This window comes from Triticum urartu, chromosome 7 (genome assembly GCF_003073215.2).
Source record: "Triticum urartu cultivar G1812 chromosome 7, Tu2.1, whole genome shotgun sequence".
Taxonomy (NCBI): Eukaryota; Viridiplantae; Streptophyta; class Magnoliopsida; order Poales; family Poaceae; genus Triticum; species Triticum urartu.
Genome location: NC_053028.1, coordinates 35766048 through 35778360, shown reverse-complemented (window position 1 = coordinate 35778360; position 12313 = coordinate 35766048). Strand labels below are relative to the sequence as shown.

At 44.9% G+C, this 12313-nt stretch overlaps 1 protein-coding gene across 1 annotated transcript; it reads left to right on the top strand.

Annotated features, from left to right (window-relative positions):
- Nucleotides 1-5155: 5155 nt before the first annotated feature.
- Nucleotides 5156-8668, top strand: LOC125518267 (the record flags this gene model as incomplete). Its single annotated transcript, XM_048683164.1, has 1 exon — nt 5156-8668. A coding segment is annotated over one exon (3513 nt), but the record flags the coding sequence as incomplete, so codon positions are not given.
- Nucleotides 8669-12313: the final 3645 nt, after the last annotated feature.

Genomic DNA, 12313 nt, shown 5'->3' with positions numbered 1-12313 from the left:
GAATTCCAAATTATGTCAAGATATTCATACACGTTCTTGCATTTATCGTGAAGCCAAGCAAATAGGGCCAGTACTTGGTCACAGACCACAGTTCCCTACTTCCACTATGGTTGTTCATCAGATTCGAGTGCATTAAGGTATACCAATGCAAATAATTGTTCATCAACGTGAACTTGTACCATAAAGTGGTGACAGCACAGGATTGCGTTTCTCCACTAGAGTGTGTCAAGGGAATCTAGAGTGCCATCAACATATTCATAACCTAAGAGGCACATGGACACCCCAAGGTATGGAGGAACAAAGGGACATCAAGATGGATGGCAAGGGAGTGGCACAAAAGTGAAAATCTATTGATTTCCTTAAAAATGCCTGCCTCAGATGAGATGGGATGTTGAGAGTGTCAATCTGGTTTGTGCTCCATAGAACAATCTGATGCATCTAATGATGTTGATTTTGTATTATAAATATTGATATTTCTTCTATAAAATTGGTCAAACTTTACAAAGTTTGATTTTAGACAAATCTTATATGTGGATTAAAAAGGACCGGAGAGAGTACACGTAAAATGTTAATAAAGAAACTTTTGTTTAAAAGCAACCCAAAATACAAATCCATAGCACCACAAATTATTTTTTTCCATTACCCTATGTCTAAAACATATATTGATAAAAATATGTATGTACATATATAATAGACATCTATAAGAATATTTTAATTATATTTTTGAGAAAATTAGGGACCAAATATTGTTTTTTCTTTTTCTGGAGTGGATGTAGCTCGCCTCCCTTTTGACTTTTTAGCGACTAGAATGAGATAACACCTTGTGGCGCAGTCTTTTCAACATCGGCTTTCTTTATCTTAAATTTTGACCAGGCTCTTTTATTGTCCCTTATATTTTTTGTGGGATATGTTTGGGATCCACAAAAAGTGACTTAAAGTTGCGGTAGGCTAGAGGTGAAAGCCATAAGATCCCGCGACCAACTCATGGTTCGGGCACATGGATAGCTAGCTTGCACGCACCCCTGTCCATAGCTAGTTCGTTGGTGATACTTCAATCCTTCAGATCTTTCTTTACGAACTCCTCCCATATCAAATTCCGGGTAGGCTAGAGGTGAAAGCCATAAGATCCCGCGACCAACTCATGGTTCGGGTACATGGATAGCAAGCTTGCACGCACCCATGTCCATAGCTAGTTCGTTGGTGATACTCCAATCCTTCAGATATCTCTTTACGGATTCCTCCCATATCAAATTCGGTCTACCCCGACCTCTCTTGACATTCTACGCACGCTTTAGCCGTCCGCTATGCAGTGGAGCTTCTGGCAGCCTGCGTTGTATATGCCCAAACCATCTCAGACGATGTTGAACAAGCTTCTCTTCAGTTGGTGCTACCCCAACTCGATCTCATATATCATCATTCCGGACTCAATCCTTTCTTGTGAACACATACATCTCAACATACGCATCTCCGCCACACCTATCTGTTGAACATGTCGCCTTTTAGTCGGCCAACACGCAGCACCTTACAACATTGCGGGCCAGACCGCCGTCCCGTAGAACTTGCCTTTTAACTTTTGTGGCACTCTCTTATCGCAAAGACTGCCAGAAGTTTGGCGCCACGTCATCCATCCGTCTTTAATTCGATGGTTTACATCTTCATCAATACCCACATCCTTCTGCAGCATAGACCCCAAATATCGAAAGGTGTCCTTCTGAGGCACCACATGCCCATCAAGTCTAACCTCCTCCTCCTCGCGCCTAGTAGTACTGAAACCGCACATCATGTACTCAGTTTTAGATCTACTAAGCCTAAACCCGTTCGATTCCAAGGTTTGTCTCCATAACTCTAACTTCTTATTTACCATCGTCCGACTATCGTCAACTAGCACCACATCATCCGCAAAGAGCATACACCATGGGATATCTTCATGTATATCCCTTGTGACCTCATCCATCACCAAGGCAAAAAGATAAGGTCTCTATGCTGACCCCTGATGTGGTCCTATCTTAATCGGGAAGTCATCAGTGTTGACATCACTTGTTCGAACACTTGTCACAACATTATTTTACATGTCCTTGATGAGGGTAATGTACTTCACTGGGACTTTGTGTCTCTCCAAGGCCCACCACATGACATTTCGCGGTATCTTATCATAGGCCTTCTTCAAGTCAATGAACACCATATGCAAGTCCTTTTGCTCCATGTATCTCTCCACAAGTTGTCATACCAAGAAAACGGCTTCTATGGTCAACCTCCCAGGCATGAAGCCAAACTGATTTTTGGTCATGCTGGTCATTCTTCTAAGCGGTGCTTAATGACTCTCTCACATAGCTTCATTGTATGGCTCATCAGCTTAATTCCACGATAATTAATACAACTCTGAACATCCCCCTTGTTTTTGAAGATTTGTACTAATATGTTCCGTCTCCATTCTTCTGGCATCTTGTTTGCCCGAAAAATGAGGTTGAAAAGCTTGGTTAGCCATACTATCGCTATGTCCCCAAGGCCTTTCCACACCTCAATGGGGATACAATCAGGGCCCATCGCCTTGCCTCCTTTAATCCTTTCTAAAGCCTCCTTTACCTCAGACTCCTGGATTCGCCGCACAAACCGCACGCTGGTCTCGTCAAAGGAGTCATCCAGCTCAATGGTCGAACTCTCATTCTCCCCATTGAACAACTTGTCGAAGTACTCCCGCCATCTATGCTTAATCTCCTCGTCCTTCACCAGGAGTTGGTCTGCTCCGTCCTTAATGCATTTGACTTTGATCAAGTAAAATATTCCACTGGCGAAAAATAAAACTGAACGGAAAAATATGAAAAGGAAAAATAATAAAATAATGAAAAAGGGTAAGAAACAAAGACAAATAGGTGAAAATGTTTTTTTCAAAGACATAATAACCATGAAATGTACAAATCGAGGAAAATCGGATGAACACCACAATAAAGAAAAGTAAATTGGATAACAAACGAAGGAAACATTACAAAAGACATAATAACCATGAAAACACTACAAAAGACAAATAGGTGAAAATGTTTTTTTTCAAAGACATAATAACCATGAAAATGTTTTTTTCAAAGACATAATCAGACTCCTTATGCAACAAAAATAAAAAATAGAAAATCATCATACAACATTATTACTATTAGAATAAAAAAGAATGAAATAAAACAACTCAATACAGCCAGTTAACAAAAAAGTGGGAAAATCATCTTGACAATAATTTAGGATTTCTATTGGGACAAGACAAGTGGAACAAAGATAATGTCATGGTGGAATAATTCAAGATTGGTGTTGGAAACGAGAAATTAATATAACTCGAACAAATTACTCATGATGAAACAACTCAAGATTACTAAAATTCATCATGGAACATAATTACTATAAGAATAAAAGAAGTGGAACAAAAATAAAATCATCAAAGGAAAAAACTCATAATTACTAGTGAAACAAAAAAAATTGGAGGAAATTGAAGCTGTTGTAAAGCAATCCACGATTACCGGTGGGAAAATTCATCTAAAAAGGAAGTTGTCATGAATATTCAAAATTAAGTGGTGCCGAATACACTAAAATAAGTAGAACAAAAACCATTAAATACAGAAAATATGTGAAATAAAAATTAGTACACATCAAACAATAAAATGGATACAATACCTATTGTGAAATCAAAAAATTAAAAGAAATGTACTCCCTCCGGTCCTAAATATAAATCTATTTAGAGATTCCACTATGGACTACATAAAGATGTATATAGACATATTTTAGGGTGTAGATTCACTCATTTCTGCTCCGTGTGTAGTCGCTTATTGGAATCTCTAAAAAGACTTATATTTAAATATCAACCTCTGATAATATAATGAACAGTTACTACTGAGTTTACAGTTACTGGTAAGAACTAGTAAATGAGGGGAGGAATCATATGCTACTACTGTAGATAGCTGTGCAATTGGCAGCACTGAGATGAATACCTAGTGATAAATGATATGACAAAATCTCGGCTGAAACTGACTATTATAGCTAGTTAGAGCATCTCTAGCAGACCTCTTAAAATGCACGAAACTGTAAAATTACCGCCAGTTTACAATTTAGACGGAAAAAACGACCGGAATAGAACCCGTAAATTACTCCGACCTGTAAATTTTTTTAAGAGGCGCGGAAAATATCCTGGCCAAATCCATGAAAATAAGGATTTAAAGATCAACCCGAGAACGACCTATATACGACGAAAGACCATTGGCGGAAATCCAACGGCCGTCGTAACCTTCATGAATCGCTCCCGTTCGCCTGTCCCCGGCCGCCGCGCTCGTCCCGACCACCGCGGCCACCGGCCGCCATGCCCAACCATCGCATGAAGCTAGCTAGCTAGCCATCCGCTCGAATTGCTAACTAGCTCCGCCTGCTCGAATTGCTAGCTAGCTAGCTAGCCAGCCTCATGCGAGTGTCGGCCGCGAACGGCTCGGCGGCGGCCGTCCGCTCGAATTGCTAGCTAGCTAGCTAGCCAGCCTCAAGTGTCGGCCGCGAATGCCTCGGCGGCGGCGGTTGCTGCTGCAGTCGGCACTGCTGCTGGCTCCGGCCCGATCGCGCTCGGTGGCGAGCACGAGGAGATGGTCACGGAGGCAGGATACGCACACACCGAGGGGACGGAACTCAACATGAAAGGCATGAGGAAAAAGATGGTATATTTAGAGAATATTTTTTTACGGGTTGATTATACGGGCCTCGCCGCAGCTAAAATCAACTCTTATAATGCGTTTTTCTCGGCCCGTAAAACGCTTATACGGGTCGTAGTTTTAAAGGATCTGCTAGAGATGCTCTTAGCCACCGAGCGACTATTTTGTCACATAATATAATTATGAATATAATTTGCTTTAAGTTGTATATACATGAACATTGCGAAAACATTGTCAAAACATGAAGCCCATTCCCCCCTCGTCCAGAGTCTTACCTAAATAAACCACCACCCCCCCCCCCCCCCCTCCTAAAAAAATAAAATAGAAAAATAAACCACCATACCATTTTGACTTTTTTTTTATGAGATAAACCTATCAAAGGTCTCGGAATTTCCTTCTGGCTTATATATATTGCAGTTCCAGAAGTTATTTTTCTTCATCTGTTGTTCTGGCTACATGGTTAAACTTTTGAGACTAATTAATTATTTCTGGCATGTTACAGGTATGGTGTTGAGGTCCCGGCAAAGGAGGCGGCAGCGGCACTGTCGCCTACAGCGGAGGAGCAAGCGTCCGCATCATCCGCTAGTTCCGATGATGAAAAAGAAAAGAGCAACGATCAACTCATGCTAGCAGTGGCAACGACTAACCATTCTGGTGTAAGAGGGACATTTTACCAGCCTCGTACGCCGGAGGAGAACATTAGGGTGAAGCTAGCCGAATGGATAGAGGATGTCGCACAATGCGGCACTGCTATGGGAGAGCCCATACCATCGGTCGCCATTGTGGCACAGGATAAAGAGGAAACCCTGGCTATTGCGAACGAAGCTTCGGCAATGTGGGAAAAACGTTGTCCCCACTGGCGCAGTGTCATGGTCGACATCCCAGCAGTGCACATCCAGTCCCGAACCCTTCGAACTCGGGACATTCTGTACTACATCCTGCGGAAGCTTCAGTCTCTCGAACCCCAGCCCCAGCAACAGGAATGTCAAGTCGGTGAAGAGGAGGCTGAAAAAATAAGATTTGATATTCGCTTAGAAAAATGGAAGCTGCTCGATGAAGTCACAGAACAAATCCAAGCAATGAAGGTGGACAACAAACTTTCTGAAATCAAGAACACCATGGAACAAATGAAGGGCGCACAACTGCAGATCAACCTACAACAAATGGATGAAGACCTGCTGGGTCTGCCAGAATCTGTTAAAGATCAACCCTTATGGGTACTCCTTCGAGCGCTGTGGCAGCTCAAGCACAAGCCTATTGAAGGTGAGCCTACTACCAAACAAGACCAAGAATGGAAGGAAGACAGATTCACGCATGAATATATCATCAAGAGAACAGCCGAGAAGCTTAAAGGGCATATGGAAGAAGATGCAGACACAAAGGCAATTCGTCTCAAAGAAGCCCATTATGAACAGATCCTAAGGGAGGTGTTCCCCCCGGTGACCACCAAGAAGAACCCGCAGATCCAGGAGCAAGCCACCGCCGTCAGCGCCACTAGCACCATTATATTGGTCGAGGATCAAATCAAAGAAATGATCCGTAAGGTCCTTCAGGAGAAATCCGTGCACAAACCAGGTGCTGAGCTACAGGAAGACAAAACCATGAAGAAACCAGGTCCAGCTGAGCTGCAGGAAGACAAATCCGTGAAGAAAATAGATACAACTGATGGTATACAAAGTCAGCATTGTATCCCCAATGCTCTAATTGAAGAAACCATAGCAAAGATTCAGGAAATCGAGTGCACGATGCAAGACCAGCTCCAGATCAAAGGAATCATGGACAAAATTGAAGATTGTTTGACGGGACAAGATGACAAGATCCTGGTTATCCTCAAACTCGATGCTGACTGGGTATCCAGATGGAAGGATACCAAAAATGCTTTCAGCATGTTTGGTTGCATAGCCGGTGCACTGATGTTGACATTCAAAGATAAGATAGCACGAGCCAAAGAATATTGTTGGCCACTGCGGGAGCCTATAGACTATAGTCTTCTTGGCTTCTACCATGATACTGCACTTGAGCTTACAAAAAACCACATGCTTGAAGATAACCCAAAGATTTATCTTGACATCTTGGACAAGTGTAAGCACCATGAATTCTGCATGAAGATCTTCATTCATGCTTTGCACGCCAACCCCAAGAGGAGCAATGAGGAGCTAAGCAAGTTGCACAAAGCCCTGCAGCCGGTACATGAAGCTTCACACACATCTGCACACAACTCATTGGACAGCAATATCATTGCTAAGAAGATGTTCATGTTCTCTTACAGTGACCTGCCTAAGGAATACAGGTCCTGCTTGCTATACCTAGCAATTTTCCCTCGAAGACAACACATCAGGCGGTCAACCTTGATAGGACGGTGGGTTGTAGAGGGGTTGATAACCAAGCAAGACTGGGCCAGCTCTGTGCGACATGCCAATCGATGTTTTGAGGCGCTCATTAACCGGTGGCTTCTTTATCCTGCTGATATTGGTGCTACAGGACAGGTGAAGAGCTGTGTGATAGGTGATGTAGTTCATGGATTCATAACCAAGATCGCCAGGAAACAGCGCATTGTAGAAACACGCCTGTCACATTACTTGGCTCGCCACTTCTCCATTTTCAACAATCTCCGAATCCGTCGCTCTGATACAATCAATAGATTCTTTGAAAAGCTCTATGAAGAATCATTTCGAGTATCCATTATCAAGGTGCTAGATCTAGAAGGTTGTAAATGCTTTGGTGGTAAGAACCAGCGGTACCTCAAGGACATCTGCAGGACGATGTTACTGCTCAAGTATCTGAGTCTAAGAAAAACAGATGTTAAACAGCTGCCTAGTGAAATCAACAACCTCCGTGAGCTGGAAGTATTGGATATTCGGGACACCGATGTGCCTGAGTCTGCAACAGTAAATGTCCTACTCCTGAAGCTGAAGCATTTGCTGGCTGGACACGTTGTGCTGAACTCAGTGCCTTGTGTTCCTGACAAGATTGGAAAAATGTTAAACATGGAGGTATTGTCCAATGTCAAGGCACGAAATCATCAAGTTTTGAAAGATATTGGAAAGCTGTGGCAGCTGAGGAAGCTTGGTGTGGTTATTGAAGACAATGACAAACTCGTTAGGAATTTGCTTCGAGCTATCAGCGACCTGCATGAGTGCCTCAAGTCTCTGTCAATCACTCTTCCCATGACTGACCAAGATCGTTCCACCGAAGATTTTCCAATTGATGTTCTCGAATATTATAAACACCCTCCCAAGCTTCTTGAGAGCCTAAGCATTACTGGAACCACAAAAAACAGGCAACTTCTTCAACTGCTGACCAAAGATAATGACTTCTTCCAACTTGCGAAGATAACTCTAACTGGAACCCGACTGAAGCAGGATAATCTGAAGGTCCTCAACCAGCTTCCCAATATAGTTTGTCTCAGGCTCCGGGAAAAAGCATACATCGATGACAATCTCACCTTCAAGAATGAAGAATTCAAAAATCTCAAGTGCTTTCTTGTTGAGGGCTCCAACATGACTGACATCTTGTTTGAAGGTGGAGCCCATAAGCTGGAGAAGATCATTTTATGCTCAACTGATGGCATACAATCTCTTTCTGGGGTCGAAGCCCTTCCAGAACTGAAGGAAGTCGAGTTGAACAACAACAACAATAAGCTTTCATTGTTTGACAAGGCTAAGAAAGTTTCCAAGGTGACTCTCTGTAGTACCAAACTGAGTGAAGATGACCTGAAAATGTTCGCCAAGATACGATATGTGCGCTGCCTAATCCTGAAGGAGAAAGCTTGTGTTGAAAGCCAGATTAAGTTCAACAAAGATGAGTTCCCAAGTCTCAACCTTCTTATTGTCGATGGTTCTGCCATCACCAACATAGGGTTCGCCAATGGATCTGCTCCTAAGCTCGAGAAGATCATCTGGTCATTCACAGAGGACAAGGTGCGGAGTCTCTCTGGCATTGACAACCTACCAAAATTGAAAGAGCTCGAGTTCAATGGCGACTTGATCCCTGGCTGAGTTGAAAGAAGCAATTAACAAACATAAAAATAAACCCAATCTTATACACAACAAACCAGAAAACCAATACCAAGAAATGGGAAACATAAAAGAAATGGGCAAGGCCGCAAGATTCCCATCCTGCTGGAAGAGCCAGGATTGATGCTGGAGGTGCCGTTCCTATCATATCCATTCATCATCGACTCCCATCCCATGGTGTGGCTTGTGTGTGCTATTTGGCTTGCTGTTGTGTGTTTCTGTCCACAGTGCATGTGTGGACATACATATTCTGTATCTATGTATGTTGATCGGCTGAGTGTTGGCCCCTGCTACTTATTATGCATTTGTGCCTTGTAACTAAGATTGAGCATATGTAATGGTGTTGTACGGACGGGTATGCTCTGAGTAACTAAGATTGTGCCCTGTAACTAAGATTGAATAAATGTAATGGTGTCAAGTTTGAGCTCATGGATTTGGGTGTCTTTCCAGCCTGAGTGAATGACTGCATGGTGTGAGAATTAAGTCACTCGTCTCCAGGTTGCGAGTGGTTCATCCTAAGCTCGAGAAAACTATCTACTGAATGTGATCTCACTACAGACATGGCCAAATTCTGGGCTCTCTGTTTTTGAGTTCCCGCGGCAGACATGCCCAAATCCCCACACCAAATTCCGTCTAATCTATTCATGGCCAAACCAATCAGATCCCCGACGCTGCATCGCATCTCAAATCGATCGAGATCGACATCCCCGACACACACACAACACCCACACCCACACGCGTGGTGCGGGGAGCTCACCGTGCGGAGGCCAACGGCGGCCTTGCTTGAAGGTGGCGGCGCGCAGAGGGATGCCCGGGAGGAAGGAGGAGGTCCGGAAGGAAGGCGCCTGCTCGGACGGCATCGCCGTCAGGGTATCAGGGCCCCGCCATATATAGCCGCCCCCACCGCCAGCCGTCATGGCTCTCCTCTGCATCGGGCCGAGCTTGCCTAGGGCGACCACCACCTCGTCGGCCACGCCCTGGCCCCTGAGCCACCATCGCCGGGCTCCTCCGACTGCCACCTCACTGTCTCGCCGGAGATGGGCTCGAGCGCGACAGCGCACAACAGAGGGTGGAGATTATAGCTGGCCAAACGGGCCGGGCTGGGCCGGCCCGGCACGGCCCATCTTAATCGTGCCTGGCATGGCCCGGCCCGCCGAGGCACGATTATTATACGGGTCGTGTCGTGCCAGCCCGCGTGCTGTAGCCTGCAGCCCAGGAAGGGCCCATATGCTAATCGGGCCGGCCCACCAGCACGCTAGGCCCGCTAATCTGCCTCTTGAGAGCCTAAGCATTACTGGAACCGCAAGAAAGGGGCAACTTCTTCAACTGCTGACCAATAAAGACTTCTTCCAACTTGTAAAGATAACTCTAACTGGAACCCGACTGAAGCAGGATGATCTGAAGGTCCTCAACCAGCTTCCCAATATAGTTTGTCTCAGGCTCCGGGACAAAACATACATCAATGACAATCTCACCTTCAAGAATGAAGAATTCAAAAATCTCAAGTGCTTTCTTGTTGAGGGCTCCAACATGATTGACATCTTGTTTGAAGGTGGAGCCCATAAGCTGGAGAAGATCATTTTATGCTCAACTGATGGCATACAATCTCTTTCTGGGGTCGAAGCACTTCTAGAACTGAAGGAAGTCGAGTTGAACAACAACAACAATAAGCTTTCATTGTTTGACAAGGCTGAGAAAGTTTCTAAGGTGACTCTTTGTAGTACCAAACTGAGTGAAGATGACCTGAAAATGTTCGCCAAGATACAATATGTGCGCTGCCTAATCCTGAAGGAGAAAGCTTGTGTTGAAAGCCAGATTAAGTTCAACAAAGATGAGTTCCCAAGTCTCAACCTTCTTATTGTCGATGGTTCTGCCATCACCAACATAGGGTTCGCCAATGGATCTGCTCCTAAGCTCGAGAAGATCATCTGGTCATTCACAGAGGACAAGGTGCAGAGTCTCTCTGGCATTGACAACCTACCAAAATTGAAAGAGCTCGAGTTCAATGGCAACTTGATCCCTGGTGAGTTGAAAGAAGCAATTAACAAACATAAAAATAAACCCAATCTTATACACAACAAACCAGAAAACCAATACCAAGAAATGGGAAACATAAAAGAAATGGGCAAGGCCGCAAGATTCCCATCGTGCTGGAAGAGCCAGGATTGATGCTGGAGGTGCCGTTCCTATCATATCCATTCATCATCGACTCCCATCCCATGGTGTGGCTTGTGTGTGCTATTTGGCTTGCTGTTGTGTGTTTCGGTCCACAGTGCATGTGTGGACATATATATTCTGTATCTATGTATGTTGATCGGCTGAGTGTTGGCTCCTGCTACTTATTATGCATTTGTGCCTTATAACTAAGATTGAGCATATGTAATGGTGTGTACGGACGGGTATGCTCTGAGTAACTAAGATTGTGCCCTGTAACTAAGATTGAATAAATGTAATGGTGTCAAGTTTGAGCTCATGGATTTGGGTGTCTCTACAGCCTGAGTGAATGACTGCATGGTGTGAGAATTAAGTCACTCGTCTCCAGGTTGCGAGTGGTTCATCCTAAGCTCGAGAAAACTATCTACTGAATGTGATCTCACTGCAGACATGGCCAAATTCTGGGCTCTCTGTTTTTGAGTTCCCGCGACAGACATGCCCAAATCCCCACACCAAATTCCCTCTAATCTATTCATGGCCAAACCAATCAGATCCCCGTCGCTGCATCGCATCTCAAATCGATCGAGATCGACATCCCCGACACACACACAACACCCAAACCCACACGCGCGGTGCGGGGAGCTCACCGTGCGGAGGCCAACGGCGGCCTTGCTTGAAGGTGGCGGCGCGCAGAGGGACGCCGGGGAGGAAGGAGGAGGTCCGGCAGGAAGGCGCCTGCTCGGACGGCATCGCCGTCAGGGGATCAGGGCCCCGCCATATATAGCCGCCCCCGCCGCCAGCCGTCATGGCTCTCCTCTGCATCGGGCCGAGCTTGCCTAGGGCGACCACCACCTCGTCGGCCACGCCCTGGCCCCTGAGCCGCCATCGCCGGGCTCCTCCGACTGCCACCTCACTGTCTCGCCGGAGATGGGCTCGAGCGCGACAACGCACAACAGAGGGTGGAGATTATAGCTGGCCAAACGGGCCGGGCTGGGCCGTCCCGGCACGGCCCATCTTAATCGTGCCTGGCATGGCCCGGCCCGCCGAGGCACAATTATTATTGGTGGAAAATGTTTCATTGCTAGATTTGCACCTAATGAAGCACACTGGATACTATGTAATGTATGCAACTATTCCCGCCAAAAAAAAGAACCATGCCACAGTTCTTTTCATTGATTTATAGCTACCTTCAGTTCATGAATTGTATAGAAAAATGCTGCTACACTATCCATAGTATAGAAAGCCATTTTCGTCCCTTATAACTGATGAGAAATCCACAAACTTTTGTTTAAAATATTTCTATATCTTTTAGGACTGAAACTTTCTGATGAGTATATGTGTTTTTTACAATGAAGATTGATAGCAAAGCATCATAAGCGAGAGACCATGACAGAAACAACAACATGCGTCAACATCGGCACGTTACTCACGAGGGAGTTGGCCACACCAGAGAACTATGTGGTCAAGGCACAT